This window comes from Fragaria vesca, linkage group LG7 (assembly GCF_000184155.1).
Source record: "Fragaria vesca subsp. vesca linkage group LG7, FraVesHawaii_1.0, whole genome shotgun sequence".
In the NCBI taxonomy this organism is placed as follows: Eukaryota; Viridiplantae; Streptophyta; class Magnoliopsida; order Rosales; family Rosaceae; genus Fragaria; species Fragaria vesca.
In genome coordinates, this window is record NC_020497.1 from 3,306,519 (window position 1) to 3,323,947 (window position 17,429).

At 38.1% G+C, this 17,429-nt stretch overlaps 4 protein-coding genes across 4 annotated transcripts; 2 read left to right on the plus strand and 2 right to left on the minus strand.

Annotated features, from left to right (window-relative positions):
- Window positions 1-855: 855 nt before the first annotated feature.
- On the minus strand, window positions 856-3,220 carry LOC101291872 (zinc finger MYM-type protein 1-like). The gene is made up of 2 exons (XM_004308253.1): window positions 1,366-3,220; window positions 856-1,109 (listed from the first exon to the last, which is right to left on the minus strand). Exons 1-2 carry the CDS (start codon window positions 3,218-3,220, stop codon window positions 856-858), a joined length of 2,109 nt encoding a protein of 702 aa, XP_004308301.1.
- A 1,720-nt stretch (window positions 3,221-4,940) lies between these two features.
- LOC101307620 lies at window positions 4,941-8,302 on the plus strand. Its single transcript, XM_004306604.1, has 3 exons — window positions 4,941-5,121; window positions 6,478-7,366; window positions 7,574-8,302. Exons 2-3 carry the CDS (start codon window positions 6,504-6,506, stop codon window positions 8,037-8,039), a joined length of 1,329 nt encoding a protein of 442 aa, XP_004306652.1. The 5' UTR covers window positions 4,941-5,121; window positions 6,478-6,503; the 3' UTR covers window positions 8,040-8,302.
- An 802-nt stretch (window positions 8,303-9,104) lies between these two features.
- On the plus strand, window positions 9,105-13,366 carry LOC101307919. The gene is made up of 4 exons (XM_004306605.1): window positions 9,105-9,228; window positions 9,455-11,655; window positions 12,254-12,336; window positions 13,190-13,366. Exons 2-3 carry the CDS (start codon window positions 10,295-10,297, stop codon window positions 12,297-12,299), a joined length of 1,407 nt encoding a protein of 468 aa, XP_004306653.1. The 5' UTR covers window positions 9,105-9,228; window positions 9,455-10,294; the 3' UTR covers window positions 12,300-12,336; window positions 13,190-13,366.
- Window positions 13,367-13,839: 473 nt separating this feature from the next.
- Window positions 13,840-15,050, minus strand: LOC101308210 (uncharacterized protein At4g00950-like). Its single transcript, XM_004306606.1, has 2 exons — window positions 14,283-15,050; window positions 13,840-14,093 (listed from the first exon to the last, which is right to left on the minus strand). Exons 1-2 carry the CDS (start codon window positions 14,901-14,903, stop codon window positions 14,016-14,018), a joined length of 699 nt encoding a protein of 232 aa, XP_004306654.1. The 5' UTR covers window positions 14,904-15,050; the 3' UTR covers window positions 13,840-14,015.
- Window positions 15,051-17,429: the final 2,379 nt, after the last annotated feature.

Here is a 17,429-nt window from a genome sequence, read left to right on the forward strand (position 1 = left end):
GGTGTGGAAGCCATAGTCAGAACCTGTGGGCAGGCTCATAAAAGTGAAGACAGCACAAGCTAAACGCGTGGCGTAGAAGTTTTATATGTGTCAAATTCACACTGGCGTTTAACCATTGTGGTCTCTTACTTAAAAACCCGTTGTAGCCTTTACCATAAAAGAGAGTACAATGCTTCCACTTTACTTCACCTATTGCTAGAGACTTGTCGAACTTGGATTTGTTCAATCACAGAGTTACATTTCATGCCCAACTATAGACTTAAACAGTGGGCACACACTGGAAAACTAGATTCAGGTGGCCATAAAGTTTAGGTTCCTATCCAGTGGCGGAGGCAGAACCAAGCATACATGGGGCACACTTTTTTCATAATATTCATAACCCCAAATCAATACATGATTTTATACATCCCTAAATTTCAGCAAGTCCATACATATACAAAAATGGCTTCTAACACATCAGGGAACAAGCATCTTCCCAAAAGAAATACAAAACAGTAGTTTCTTATGGGAGCTCTACGTCTGGACTATAATAAAATGCACATGGTATAACCAGACTTGTCACCAAGAGCTGGTTCACTCCATAATCAAAAGCTGCTCAAGCTAGTTCACTCCATAACCAAAAGCTGCTCAAGCTGGTTCATTCTATAACAAAAAGCTGCTCAACTTCTTTCTCAAAGACATTGAATTGCTGAATGTGAAAATAGGTTTGATATGTTAGTTTCTAGGTAATATAACATGATTTAACACTACTAGCAATGGAAAACTTAAACATCCATTTGCCTTGTAAAAATTAACTTTCAAAAAAGCACAAATGCACAATAGTAATTTTTATACCTGCAAAACAATTTAAGCCAGCTACAGATGTCCTCTACGTGTAGCCATGTTTTGGAACCTTTGAATTATAGCCTCATTATCAATGTCATTGAAGATATCCTTCTCAAGGTACATAGTTAAGCTATCATTTAACCACTGATCTTCCATCCGATTTCGCGTTCTATTCTTTACAATGTTCATGGCAGAGAATGCTCTTTCAACTGTGGCTGTTGCAACCGGAAGTACTAGTGCCAAGGTAATGAGCTTATAGACAAACATATATGTCCTACTCTTTCCTGTCTCAACAAGTTTTTGTGCTAGATCAGAAATCTCATGCAAGTCTTGAAACTTAGTGTTTGATTGCATGTCATCGATATATATATATATATATATATATATATATATCTAGCTGTGACTCCAGTAACAATAGCTCAGTTGTAGAAAAATCAGTTGGATAAAAGCTAGCAAGAAGCATCAAACGTTCCTTGTTGAAAGCAGAAAATGAATAATTCGGACTCAAACATGCAATACAAAGGAGTAGCTCTGTATTACCCTCATTGAAATGATTGTTCAACTCTTGAAGTTGGAGATCTATCACAGCACAAAAGAAATCAAAACGATAATAGTGCAAGTTTGTGATTTCTGGACTTTTCCGCTTTGATTTTCCTTTACATATATGCTTCTCACTCATGTTGGGAAACATGATATTCTCTTTGCCACAAAAAATAACAACTTGGTCTAGTAAAGAATCCCATCCATTATCCCTCAAATCCTGCAACTTTCTCTTGCATATTTTCACTAAATCCATTGCATTTACTATATCTTGATCATCTCTTTGCAATGCTTGGGACAACTCATGACTAATACCAAGTACAATCCTCATCAAATGCAAACTAAATATGTAATCAAAAGATTGTAATAACCCCAATGAAATGTATGCATTATCTTTTTGATCAGAACCTACTTTGTCATTTGCAATTTCATCTAGCACATCAACTATGGAAGGGAACAAGGCTATAAAGTTTATGAGCGTACCATAATGTGAGCTCCAACGTGTATCGGCTGTACGTTTAATCTCAATTTCTTGATTTAACCCTCTTCCACTTGAAAGTTCTCCAACTTTCAATGCTTGAATAACATTAAGAGCCTGCTTTTCTCGAAGAATGTCTCGACGTTTGGAAGAGGCACTAACAATATTCACAACATTAGCAACTGATGTGAAGAAAGCACCTACAATACTATGTTTCTTTGCCACAGTCACCAAAGCTAACTGAAGCTGATGTGCAAAACAGTGGACATAGAAAGCAGTGGGATTATCCTTCAAAATAAATGTCTTTAAGCCATTTAGTTCCCCACTCATATTACTTGCTCCATCGAAGCCTTGACCACGTAAACTTGATATGCTCAGTTTATGCTTACTAAGCAATTCATCTACAGCTTTTTTGAGTGTTCTGGCAGTGGTATTGGCAACATGTACAATGCCAATAAAACGTTCAATCACACAACCCCTTTTATCCACATAACGAAAAATTACAGCCATTTGCTCTTTTATAGAAACATCTCTAGCTTCATCAACTAGAATGGAGAACAATGCATTATCTATGTCTCTAATTATAGCATCTGCTGCAACATTTACTATCTCTTTCTGAATTGTTGGTGATGTCAATTTGAGGTTTGCTGGAGCGTTTTTCAATGCCACAGCTCTAACTTGTTCATCATGATCAGCAAGAAATTGTAAAAGCTCAACAAAGTTACCTTGATTGCTTGAATTTTCTGACTCATCATGGCCCCGGAATGCAAGACCTTGTCTTAGAAGGAACCGTATACATTCTACTGATGCAGTGAGGCAAATTCGATAATCTGTTCTGGATTGCTTAGCATTCTTGTTGATGATATTTCGAATGTGTTGTCTTTCATTCACGAGATCCTCACACTTTCTCAAAGCATGATTATGGGCGCTGTTGAGGTCTCCGACATGAACATATAGCCTTGATTTCTCCTTCCAATTCCGATAACCCTTACTACTAAAAGCATCACCACCTGCTTGATCTCTGAAATTAGTTTTAAATAGGTAGCAACACAAACAATATGCACAATCCTTGTCTATACTATATTCCAGCCAGTTAGGAAAATCATTGAACCAAGCAACTATGAACTTTCTATACTTAGCTCCACACTTGGTCTTAACAAATTTGTGATCTTTAGGCTGACAAGGACCCCTTTGCAAATATACTCTTCGAACTTGGTCTTGAATACTCAAAGGGTAGTCTGAAATTTTCTTTCGCAATCCAGGATCTGATGGTAGCTCTGACAAATTTATCTCTGCCTCAACACGAATGTCCTTTGATATTTCACAATTTGCATGGGGTTGCAACATGTCTGATTTCCTTTTAAAGAACCTTTCCATGACTTCTACACACAACTTTCAAGTTACAACTGCATCAAATACCAAAGATTCAAAGTGTAAGTTATGGCAATTCAAACAAAATCAATTCCTAGTTCTTAACAATCTTCTAATCAATAGCAAAAAACAGAGCTCAGCTCCGCTAATAATAAGACTATCCCATCCACACAGAACCAATACGAAAACAAACGCAGACTGCTACTCAATCAATCATTCAATCAAGATATAAGATAGAATCTAACCTCTTAAATCTCTTACTGTAATGAGCTGTGACTACTGCGTTTCAGAGAGATGAAAAGGTGATTGATTCTAATATTTGACTGCTGGCTTGCTGCATGCAGAACAGAACAGAGAGATGATGACAGATTGACGAACGCAAATATTGAAAGAAACAAGTGCATGCCTCTCATATCAATTTCGATATCTTTTTGATCGAAAAGAAGAATTGAGCAACATAGAAAGAAAGAGGATTAAAGCCTTAAAGGCAGTACCTGTTCAGGCTGTTCTACCTTAGACTCTGGCTTTGGGTGTTTGACCGTGTTTTTTCCATATTTGTTTGGGTTCTGTGTTATTGAGCAAAAACCAAGCAATAATAGTCAATTATTTGTTGGATAGAGTACAAGAGAAGCTTCCCCTTTTTGGTTGTTGTACGGGATTATGGAAATGTAAGATATGTGGGGATACAATATCTAAGACTAATATATTGGTGGGGGTTTACAAGTAGCTTGTGTGGGCATAGATAGAAGTCATGTGTGGGCACAGAGAGTATAATAGCTTACTATTGGTGGGATTTGTCAAAATTTGGTGTGGGCAAAGGCCCACAGTCGTCCTAAACTGCCTCCGCCTCTGTTCTTATCAATTCTGCTTGAAGGGGATTTTTCATGCTATAGATAGCATAGCAGTCCCATCTGATCAAGGATGTCGACCACCTACCTAAAGTTGACATCTATTCTGAAAACCATATATCCGGCGATGTGACTGTGCATCATTTATATAACTTTGGTGTAACATTAGATTTGTTTTGATACTAAATTTTTCAGGTGCAAGAATGTACTAAGAGCTTGAAAAACACAAAAATGTTAAGATAAGATCAAGATTTGATATATCTATCGATACTTAAACAAATAATATGTCTTTAACCGTATATATTAAACATTGAGTATTTACCAAAAAAACTACATATACGTTTTTATTTTCTATAATTATATATTTTAATCGTATATCTTTAAATTTGATCTATCTAAGAGTTTATTCGCTTGCCATGAATGAACGGAGTTTGTGAGTTCTAGCATTTTCTGATCCATACCCAAATTTCACATTGCAAATTGCAGAATGTGAAGCTCTAGCTCATTCATGGAGTCTAGTACATAGGTGCCAATTTTTGTTTGGTTGTATTTATCCTAGTGTGTTTATCTACATTCATAGGAGAACCCGGAGAACTGGGTCCGGGTCGGTCCAATTCGGACCTACCATTTTCTCATTTGCCCGATCACACCCCAATCCTATCCTATTTCCTACGTGGACCCACTCACCGCCCTGCGATCCCCATCACTACTCACGTGGCGCCAATCCAACCGCTTTGAGCAAAGCTGGATTTATAGTATTCAAAAATCCAAATGATGAAACATGGAGCCCCCAGTGAAAACGACACGCCGTTCTCATGACACAAAACGGCGTCGCTTTGCTTCTTTAAATTGCTTTTGCTCTAAATTCCAAGCCTTGCAGAGCAAGCGTGGCTTTATAAGAGAGAAATGGTAACTGACAATCTAAAGCTTCCTCCTTTTTGCTGACATGGTTCTTCTTCTTCTTCTTCTTCCTTGGATTTGAGAACTGTAACGTTTTTGGGTCTGTGTTGAATTGAGCTCATCGGATCCAGCTAAGCACCCAATTCAGCATCACTTCAGGTCTGCTTCTAATTTGTTGTGGGTGGTGTTCAAGTTTTGGTTTTGTATTGGTTTCTGGGTTGTTTGTCAGGTTTGTGAATCTGGGTTTGTTTTGAAATGAAGAATTTTTGTCAATTTGGGTTTCTGTTTTGTGTTGTTAATCTTATCTGATAGCTTTCATGTTAGTGTTAGCACCCAAAGGAACTAGCTTTCATTGATTTTCAGTATAAGTTTATGAGGGTTTGATTTTTGTTGTGGTTGGTTTGTTTTTTTTTTTTTTTTTTTTTACATCTGTTTTGGTTTTTGATGTGATTTGTTGCTTAGTGTTGGCAGGTTTAGAATTGTTGCTTGGTGGTGGCTTTAGAGGTTATTGAGGTCAATAAGATACCTTAAACATTTTGCATTTGGGTGTCTTGTGGAAAAAGTGTTTGATGAGTGACATTTAAAGGAAGGATGGGTTTCTTTAATTGTGTCTTATGGCTTTGGTATTTGATGACTTAAGTTTGTCAGTTACAAGTTAGTTTATTTCTCATTTGCTTAGTGCCAAATTTCTGTTTTAGTTATCATTTCTGAGGCTCATACCTAATGGTCAAGGCGTCAAGCTTTGATCCTTAATTGAAAATAATGGTTCTCAGCAATCTTGAACTTGTCTGGCTTACTTTGAAGTCTTGCAATTTTATTGGCCTTGTGTTGTCGGATGAGAATGCCCTTGAATTTCGGTTCTGTATCTGGTTTTAATGATATGAATGTTTTGTTCACTAGGTAAATGTCGTATTGGCTACTTGTGTAAATAAGTGTGGTGAGTGGGTACCTTAGTTCATTCAGAAATTGGGAATTTGCTTTGAAGTTGTTCAGTTTAGAATTCAATCCGATGCTTCCCTTGCTTGTAAGGAGATTTAGTGGTTTATATGAGGGTCGTTCTGAGAGATGAATACAGCCCCAACGGAAGCAGCTGGATTGACCATGGTTTTCCTGACTTTTTTTTTTGGAAAGAAAAGCAAAATAACAATATTTTAGACATATTCGGGTTTCTTATTCAGATTTAAAATCTGAGAGCTATATAGTCCAGAAATAGATGAAATCCGTGACTCGTCAGGTTATAAAATATGTCGTTTTTAGGAGAAACAGGGTCTGTGGAGAGTCTAAGGAATGCCAAATTAGAGTGTTTTGTTTTCATTCCTAACTTGCATCTTGTTGATTTGAATTTCAGACACTGTTTTAGATTCTTCTGCATCATGTGTTGGTTATAACCCTTCGTAGTGGGGCTTTGGTATTGAAACAGTAGAATCCTTTCTGTAGGATTGAATAATTCAAATTCTTTCTTCTGTTTTCATTTTCCTTTTTGTTGACAATATCTGGGATATTCTCTTTTTTCAGAGTCACATGGCCACAATTGGAAGGTGATGGCAGGAGCAGAAGCAAGGGCTGTGTGGCAGAGAACAGCTAATCGTTGTTTTGTCCAAGAAGATGCAAAAAGAGCTCCCAAATTAGCTTATTGCCAATCCTCATCTTCGACAACCAAGCAGGTGGATGCTGGGCCTGCAACTGCAACAGAGGGATTAGATCATCCTGGTGCTGCCTTCATGCCTATTAGTAGGAATCGTTCATATTCCAATCTACCCGCGGACACAAGATGGTGGTTGCAAATGCAACCTAATCATGGCTACCAAAAAGATTTAACCCCTGAACAGTTAAATGCATTGGAAGCTGACATGGAAACATTGAGAGCTGGATTTGTAAAACCAACATCCAAAAACAGTGAGATCGACCAACATAAAGGAGAGTTTACTGATGGTGATTGTGTGAAGACAGGTTATGAAGTTCAAAAGAAAGACGTGGACGCCGCATATGGTGAGAACATGCAGGAACTTCAGTACAAGGACATGAGGGAAAGATATGAAAAGATGGGGATGGACACCATTTCTTATGAACCAGATCCTTGGATGGGAGGTGTGAGGACTGAACCTTGGTGGCGGACAACTGATAGAGATGAACTGGCCTCCTTGGTCGCACAGAAGTCACTTGACCATATTGAGAACTGTGATCTTCCCCCACCTCAGAAACTGTATCATAAGAGACATCCATATGCTGCTCATGCTGGATTGTCTGACCATGATGGATTATTGGGGACATCTTTAGACAGGAAGGCTCAAGCCAACAGTCTTTCCAATATGACTACTCGTGCACAGGGATTTTCTGATACTGGGGTAACATTTGGAAAATGTGGAGAAGCAGCTGATGAAGAGCACTCTGACACATCATTGAGGTAGTTACTAGATTGATAACTGCCTTGAATTATCACATCTTATAATTCCTGTGCACACATGTTTATGCATGGCATTGTACTTTCCTTTGCTATGGTCTTATCAAACTTGAGTTAGTCAGTCTCTTTATAACTTCTTTGACATTTATGTGTATCCTGAGTTAATTTTGTGGTGACTTGCAATCTCTAAGCATATATTACTATGTACAGGGATCTGATAGATCTGCAAAAACTTACTGATGGTGACCCTACCAAAGCTCAGCTAATCGAAGCACTGTGCCATTCTCAAACACGTGCAAGGGAAGCCGAGAAGGCAGCAAAGCAAGCTTATGCCGAGAAGGAGCATATTTTTAAGCTCTTCTTTAAACAAGCTTCTCAGCTCTTTGCCTATAAGCAGTGGTTTCAATTGCTGCAGCTGGAAACCCTTTATGTCCAGATTAAGAACAAGGACCAGGCAGGCTCCACTGTTCTCCCGGTGATCCTTCCTTGGATGTCAAGCAAAGATCGAAAATCGCGCAAGAACTGGCGTAGGGTTCCCAAGGGTAAAAGAAGCAGGCGGGTCGACCACGAATATGACATTAACAAGTATGCCGTTGCTCTTGCATTGGGGTTCGGTCTTGTTGGTGCTGGCTTGCTCCTGGGATGGACTGTGGGGTGGATGTTACCTTCTTTCTAGGCTTTTTTAAGTAGTCCCGACCATTTTATGCGTCCTGTAATGATTGTTCAAAATGGAATGTGTTAGTAAGTTTCTTCCTTTGTGTATTCCATTAGATTCCTGTGTAAATTTCTGAGGTACTTGTGCAAATTATGTGATTACTGGAGAGATTCTGTAAATTCTGCTCGAGGATCAACATGTGTAATTGAGTTTGATTGTATGAGTTTCATAATTTCACCGTGTCCGAACAGACCAGATAATTTGTTTAAGCATTCTATTTACTTAAACTCGCATTTATTTTAGATATCGTTTTACATCTACGTATAGTATATTTAGTGAACTAACTTCGAGCAACATATCAGCTCAGTACTGTCATAAATTACCAATGCATGGAATCCGACTACTTCTGTGTTGAATTAGCCTACATCTCACGAATCAAAACAAATATAAGAATCCCTTTTTCTTGATAAGCAAGGGGTCAATACTGTAGTCCCAAAGAAAGAAACAAACTAAAAACTAGCTTAACTTGGCATATCATCAGGCCTAAGAGAGATTTTCCTTTGCCCGAGTCACTCCATCAATCTCACCAAAATAGGCAGAAGAGACATGAAATAGGAGGACTATAAAACTCAATGATACCATAAACATGATTGATGCTTTGCTTAGCCAAGGAGACCATGTTGCATTCTCTGTGTTTTAGGAAGAAGCTTTGGAAATTCCTGATCAAACTTAGGCAGTAACAAATAAGCGAACCCAATAGGTTGAGTAGTAGTAACATCAGAATTCAACATCAAGAATCTTTATTATTTGAAAAAAAAAAAAAATAATCAAATAATCAACTCTCTGAATGTCTCTCAGATTGTCACCAGTAATGTAAGAAGAAAAATGTAACATTCAAATATAGTTAGTATATTCGACCAAAAAAAAAAAAATAAATAATATATATATATATATATATATATATATATATATATAGTTAGTATATGGGTCGGGTTTGGGGTTGTACTTGGTTTGAATCCAAGCCCATCAAAGGCATAAAGTAGAGGGGATCAAATAGATCAATATTGCAGCGGTCGCAGACAAAACACAACAAGAAGAACAAACAGAGACAGAAACAGGAACAGAAGAGAGATGGGTGTGATGGAGAAGCTCAAGATGTTCGTCGTACAAGAGCCTGTTGTCGCTGCTTCTTGTCTCATCGCCGGCGTTGGTAATTCCTCCCTCTCTTTTCTCTCACTCTCTCTTGTTGACCTCTTCAATTAAACCATATTTGATTTGGGGCATTTTTATATAGATTGAGTGTTTTGTTTATGAGCAAAGTCTACAGATTTTGAGGGATTTTTGATTATGGGATTGGACCCAGATAATGAATTTTCCTCTGTGTTGTTTACTTTGAACGATCTAGTGATAAAGCTTTAATCTTTTAACCTTTTCAGCTCGTTGAAGCTACGTTGGTCTTGGTTCTGTGCCCCAAGTTCATCGCTTTTTGTTTATTTAGGCATTGTGAAATGTTGTAGTGACCACTTAGCCCCAAGAAGAAATCTTAAGGCCTTGGATTACATTTTGTGTTGGTGTTTGTTCGGTAGCTTCGGCCTAGGAGAGTGATGAGATGCTAATATGGCCTCAACATTGAGCCCTAGATTCGGCAAACTCATTTGGTAATCGTACTGAACAACACAGATGATGGGTACTTGGGAGTATAGGGTGATTAAGACTGAGGAATTTGTAGTTGGGGAAACTGAGATAAAGCCGATGGTTGCTTTGAGATATTTCTTTTTAGCCATCTTTGCACCAAGATAAGGGTTCCTTGAGAAAACAGGAAGGTGACATGATCTATTGAATGTAAATCCAAAGAGGCTGTGAACCTCTCACCATTTTTTTTTCCTCATGCACAACTCACTCTTTCTTTCTTACTCACAAACTCATTCTCTCTTTACACACCACTCATCTTGTTTCTATTTTTTTAGCTCTATTGCCCTTCTCTCACAGGCACAGCCTCAGACAAAGCTCCCATCTTTTTCTTTACCATTTAACTTACAAAAGAAAAAAGGACTTTTTCTGGAGTATATAATTTGACAAACACTATTCTTATTCAATCTTAGAGCTTCGGTGTTTCAAGGTTTTTGGTTTTATAACTGACTTTTGCTAGACATCTCGCATTTTTCTTTTTAGGATGTTCCTATAGTCTTTTTTTTTTTTCTTTTTTTATTTGCACTTTCTTCTAAGGGTTCAGAGGCATTTGGCCATAAAATTCAAACCAAGTCTTGAATCTTCATATGAAACGGGAGACTAAGATGAAGCAACCAAGCAAAGACCAGGATACAAGTTCCACCAAGAGAATTCGTATCATATGTGATGATCCCTATGCCACTGATTGTTCGAGTGAAGATGATGCAGATTATAATGTTAAGAAAAACAGATCAGTGTGTAATAAGCGCGTTGTTTCAGAGATTTTGGTTGAGGATGCCCAATGTGAATCATCTGCAAAGAATTCATTCAATTGCAATACCTATGACACCAAATTTGGTAATTGTATGGATATTGATGACAGTGAGAAAACTCGAAGATGTGGTACCGAATATAAGGGAGTTCGGCGTAGAAAATGGGGAAAGTATGTAGCGGAGATTCGAGATCCATTTCAAAAGACTAAATTATGGCTTGGCACTTTTACTACTGCAGAGGAGGCTAATATGGCTTATCAGACAAAGAAGGCCGAGTTTGATAACAGAAGGTTATTGCAAGAGACTAAGAGTAATCTTAAAAAGTTGCAAGCATCAAACAAGGCCAAGGGAGTGTGTGAGACCAAGCGTAATTGTATTGATGTTGATGACAGTGAGAAAACTAGAAGATGTTCTACCAGGCGGCGTACAAAATGGGGAGCGTATGCAGCGAAGAGTCAGGATTTATCAGCTGATGCTGCTATTGAAACTGTCTCATTCAGTTGCAATACCTATGGCACCAAATTTGGTAATTGTATGGATGTTGATGAAAGTGAGAAAACTCAAAGAATTATTACCAAATGTAAGGCAGTTCGGCGTACAAAAGGGGGAAAGTATTCAGCGCAGATTCGAGATCCATTTCGAAAGACTAGCGTATGGCTTGGCACTTTTACTACTGCAGAGGAGGCTTTTTTGGCTTACCAGAAAAAGAGGGTCAAGTTTGATAACAGAAGGTTATTGAAAAAGACCAAGAGTAATCTTAAAAAGTTGCATTTATCAAAAAAGGCCAAGGGAGAGTGTGAGACCAAGCGTAATTATGAACACAATCTTTTATCAGAGGAGAGTCGGGATTTATCAGCTGATGCTGCTATTGAAACTGTTTCATATGAAGACACCAAAATTGTGTCTTCTCATCCATCACTGTCATCTGTGCTTGATATTTCTAGAGCAGCACTAAATATTGGACTCAGAAAGAGGGATGAACAGTCCACTTTGGAGGTGTCTGGACGAGAAGCCCCTGTGCCACCATATGTTCAAGAAGAACAATGCAACTTGAAGGTTTCTGAAAAGCCAACACTGCTACCAGCAGTACAGTTGAATGTTGGGTTTGTGGATAATTACATGCTTGAGTGTTTGGATCGGTATTTTGTTGGTCTGACTGACATAGTTGATTATCCAGCGTGCGATGATGTGAATGGGTGAGGTTATCAATCTTCCCTCTCTTGACTTAGATTGTTTGAGTGGTCAATGTTAACTATATCCGAACATGATTTTGCTTGGGTTCATACAGACCTTATTATAGTAACTGTAGATTTTGTAGTTAAGAATTACTAGTAATTGTCGATTTATACTCAGTACTTCAGACTTCAGTAAAGCAAGAAGCTTGGATTATGTTGGTCTTAATGTTAACTTTATCTACGAGAGAGTTCTTGGGTTTTCCTTGTGCATTTTGGGAGCCGTCCTAGATTTCCGACTCAGATTGGTATATGTTAAAGAGTAACTAACTATATTTTGAACTTGTTTGTTTTGCTAATTTCTATAACAGAATGACATTGCTTACATGCTTGACATAGAAATATTCTGTAATAGACTAAAATTATGTTTTCCAATTCCCAAAAATGGACAGTTCTACACCAGTTATATTATACAGATGGGAATTATATCCCATTGCGTTATGACTTATGAGAGAGAGGGATCAATTTTCATATCCCCCATAGGTTCCTATGTCTTTAGTTTAGAGAAGTTTGTCCATGTGAATTCTCTTCATCTGACTGTTATTGTTCATTAAATTTTCAGGACTCTTCCTTCCTGCTGTGGTGAGGCCAATGTTAGATTCCTTTGAAGCTTCTAAGCAAGTCCCTCAGCCAGCTTTAAGTGATGTGAGTAGCAATGCATTTTTATTTTATATATAATTCACCAAATTATGCAGATTGGAGTACTTGGATCTATTATGTGACTTGTTGTTTTTCCATTTTTCTTTCCTACCTTTGTTTATATGAATAGGATGAGTAAACCGTTATGAGGGCATAAAAGACCTTAGTTTCCTAATTAGTGATCCCTCCACTCCTAGAAAATATTTACCCAGCTGCTTTATGGAACCATGTTTCAAGGAGTATGGATTTTATTAAGCTAGTATATTTGATGCTATAGTTAGGTTTGTTGCCAACAGAAGTCTATGGATTGTTCACCTTTTAATAGGTTGACATGGTTCTGTTACTCACTAAGTTGAAAAGGATAGGAACAGAAAGATGTTTGGATATTCCCTTCATGCTTCCATGTGTAAGATAGGTCAACATGGTATCGTTATGTACTCTTCAACAGCCGTTAGTATTTTTGTTAAAAATGATAGGGAGTGTGGCTATTGGATTCTCTCAACTTGCTCTCTCCCTCAAAATCGGTCTACATGATTCAATCTGGTGAATCACTTCTTGTCCTCATATAGAGGACTAAATGTACCTGGAATTTTCTAAAATTTAGACAAACTACATCAGGAGAAAATTTGTTTTGAAATGAAGTAGGTTTTCTAGTCTCAAGTATTTCAGAACTTCCCAAACAACAAATAAATGAAGAGGATTATTTCTTTTTATTGACTGTAAATACAGATTTCATTTGATAATGTTTGGTAAGTGGAGTGTAAATACAGATTTCATTTAGTGGCTCACAGCATTCAACATTAACTTGATAATATTTTGCATTCTTTGCTATATATTGATACCTGGGCACGTTTTGCAGGTGGTTGCAGGTATGACGGGTAAAAAATAGAGGCGATATGATTCCTCGATACGAGTGACAATTAATGAAACCCCGTTTCCCATTTTCATGAGCAATGTAATAAGCTTGACAATCTTGGAGAGGCACCTTGAATCATCCTCTATTTTTTTTGTAGGCATATGAATGGTTTTTATTACCATGTTAATTCATGGTGATCTTTATCTTGACCCTACTTATTGAATTCAGTTGTTGATTTGAACGGCTTATATGTTTGCCTGATATTTCTGCCTCGATTAGTGTTTGCTACAACCCTTTTTGCTTCTTACATAATGCTCGACATTAGTTCTAGCTACTTGACATACTTGCTCCTCACTGGGATTGAGCTCCATTCTAGTAACTGCCCCAATCCAATCAACATAGTAAGCAGCAATTGCAACGTGGACACTTTTGCGTCTCATTTCTAGCTGATTAACTGAATTCTAGTTAAATCACTCCGATCAACGACAAAAACAATCAGTTCGGCATGGATATGCAATACAGTATCTCTTTGTCTTGCCAGTGATCTGAGACTGTTATCCCAACCAGGAACGCTACCAGTGATAACTGATAAGTTGTGATAAGTTGCGAACTGTGAAGAAAGCAAGACAGTACAGCTACATTTTCCATACACATTCATTTCAATCCAACTTTCATTTCAAATGTCCCTATGGGGACTTACTGACTACAAAGTCCACCCACATTCAGGTCCCGATCCGGCTTTGTTTTCGTTTCATAAAATAATATTACAGCACTACAGCAGTTGATAGGTAATAAATTTGGACACATACTATGGTGTCCCGAGACAAGTCTAAATCGCAAACCCATCTTGCTTTGATTTCCTACTCTTCCATGGAACCACCTGCTTCAGACCTTGGTAGATAGTTGCCTGTAAAAATGAAAGTACGTTTACATCTCCTATAAATAACTCAGAGTACTATCCTAGTACTAAAGCTCTAAATACACAAAATTACAACCAACTGGATTTCATACCTTCATCAAATTCATAATTGTAGTGAAAGTACAAGCTAAAGACAACAAGAAAGAACTCAAAAATTACGAGAATGAGAGATTGTACCCAGAAATGAGGCTTTGAATGAGACAAACTGGAAAAGCTCCTAGCCCTTCTATGCCTTGTGTTCTTCACCTTGAAGCTGCTACTCTCTCCAACACTACCACCACCACCATCACTCTCTCCATCCACAGATGATGGAAACACATAATTAGCCCCACCATTCTCTCTTTTACCCTTCAAGACCCTCCTCCCCCATGAATCAAACCACCCTCTTTCCTTAACCCCATTCTTGCTCAACACCAAAGCACCAAGCTGCCCTGATCTCTCATGATCAGGGCTAAAAGACCCATAACAGTCCCTCCCCACAATCCTAAAAGAAGAGGATTGAAACCTTGACCTGCCCACGTAAGGACCCTCCAACACTGTTGTGGGTGAGAGCAGTTTGGTCTCAAGCAAAAGCCTTGGAGGGAGTTCCAAGCACTTTGGGGATAAGTCAACTGGGTTTGGTATGGTTGCAAGGTCTGTGCAAGGCCTTGGCTTTCCTGGCTCTTCTTCCCATGTGAATGGAACTGAAACTGAACTGTAGAAGGGTGGGGTTAGATACCCAGAAGGCTCATTTGACTGTATGTGTGAGATAGAGAACAAGGGTAGCTTTGGTGACTCTGGCTCTGCCTCAGATCCCATGCCTCTCTAAGTCTCTATCTGGCTTCTCTGTGGTGAGTTGAAGCATAAAGGAGTTGAAGATGGAGTGAACAAGAGGAAGAGAGACAATGTAGAAGAGAAAAGGAAAGTGATCACAGAAAAAGGGCAGCTGTTTTAGTCATACTCATATCTAGTAATTAGTGGAGTGTAGTAAATTCTAAAATCTAGTGCACCAACTCTTGGGGTAGTAAAAAGCTGTGTTGCTTTTATCCCATCTCCCCTCTTGTTGGGGCAAACAAGAAATTGACTCGACTCTGCTGCCCAACCAATAAGATGAGGATTTGTCACAGAGGCATAGCGTGCTTAGATATTTTTACCAATTGTCAAGATCAAAGGGTAGCTATCTGGTTATTATCATGGACATGGACATACCAGATTATTATAGCAACAGGCAAAGCATAGGATGCCAACCTGTTCTGGAGAATAAAGACCCTTTTCAGCACTGAACATGTCTTGGACTTTAGCTACTCTACCAAGTCCCTTCCAACATAAAGTCACTAACAGTTTCCACCCAAAACCAGACACTCCCATTCTCTCAAGGCAACTGCACATACCAGCTGGATTTTGAAGATCTGAAAATGATAACCTTTCCTCTTCAGTGGCATTAGATCTTACTAAGGATCATAGAAAAGGATAACCTTCTTCTTCATTGTGGAGGAAATTGGGAGTTACTATTTCAAGCATCAAAAATATGGTAACAGTTATAACCTGAAGATTATGGGAACAGTTGGATCAACTCTGGTGAAAGCAAAGTCAATCAAACTACATCACACGATCTAGTTGATGTTGCGGAGTATACTATTAGGTTAGTAATGACAGACAGCTGAAGCCACACACAATCACTATATGAGAAAATGACAATTAGGGTTGTGATACGAGTGTTCAATACAGCTTTGCTACTAAAGTCAAGGGAAAATAAAGAGAAAATGATCTAGTCATTTTCATAATTAATCAAAGAAAGAAATTTGCAAAAAGCAGATTTGCTATGACATCAAAGATCCAAACCCTTTTGTATCTGTTTGGACTGAGGCCTAAATGGTTTACCTCAAAACTTGGTTTTCCTTTTCCTCAGTATATTATCTTTGACATGTTTCAAATGAAGAACAAACCAAAAGTACTTCCTTAATTATTTAGTTAATTTGGTGGAGTGGAGGAAACTGAAATGATAAATATAGGTATTTATAATCTATGATGAGGCAGAAGTCAGATCAACGTAATCGATGTTGATATAAATAGTTAAACACTTGCTGAAGCCATAATCATTTGCCAAATTTTAATAGGTAGGTTTAGAGATGTGAATGATTAAAGCTTAATCATGGCATCCCCCTCTAAACCGAAAAGAAGAAAGCAACAAAAACCAGAAACAAGAACGTTTGCAGGGGAAGAGTCGGTGATGGTAATTAACATTCATGCTTCAGTGCTTATCAAACGCCAATGAAAATAGAATTCTTCTTTCTGTAGCCTTTAGGCTAGCTAAGAGCATTTCCATCTTCGTCGGCAAAGCGCCATTGTCAACCAAGTAATCACCAGCAAAATAGTTGTCCACATATCAATTTTAGAGGGAAAAAAATCCAACAGTGTCTCACCTTTTAACTAAGCTAACTTTTGGTATCTCAATTTTTAAAAACTTCAAAACGGTATCTTATGTTCCTACTTCAACCAAAAATTCATATATGAAACGGTTAACTTCGTTAAGAAGACTAACGGAATGCATACTTTTATAATAAAATGACTAATTTACCCTTATTTCTTCTTTTTATACTAATTTTCTGTTTTAAATATAAAAAAATAAAAAATAAAAGAAAAATGTTTTATTTAATTTTTCTGTTTTTTTAATCCTATCATCTTCAAATTGCCTTAATTAAGAATTCCTTATAACTGTTCTAGGATATTCTCTATGTGTGTCTTGGTCTTATGCCAATAGGATATGTAGTTAGACTAGATCTATGTATTCATATCCTTAGCATATTGGTATTGTGTAATTCCCTATATAAAAGGCTCTTATCAATGAATAAGATGATGACTCTCTTGCTATCTCTTTGTCTCTACACTTTATCCTTTATCACGTTATCATGCACTTTGTTCTAACCCTAGAGCCAATAGCCCACCATTTTTTTCTAAACCCTAAAAAACCAAAACCCTAAAATCGGGCAGCCTTGTTTTTCCCGATTTCCGACCAAAATTCCGACTGCCCTCCGTCGGAATTTTATATCCCCAGAAAGCTCTCTCCGCCCCGGATCCAACACCGCCGGTCTCACCCTGAGAACCGGCAGGAAAGTCTCCGAACCGGCCGCCGGAAGATTCTAGACCGCCGCCGCTACCGACCACCGGTTCACCACCTTCCCTTGCTCCGATCAACCTAAAATTTTGACAGCAGCTTCCCCATCCAGAGTTGCTCCTCCTATCAAATTTTCAGCCCCAAATTCGAAGTATAAGTAGGCGAAACGTTATTTCTCCTCTCGGCAGCCTCTAGAAAGGTATGTTTTTTGTAAACCTTAAAACTTTTCC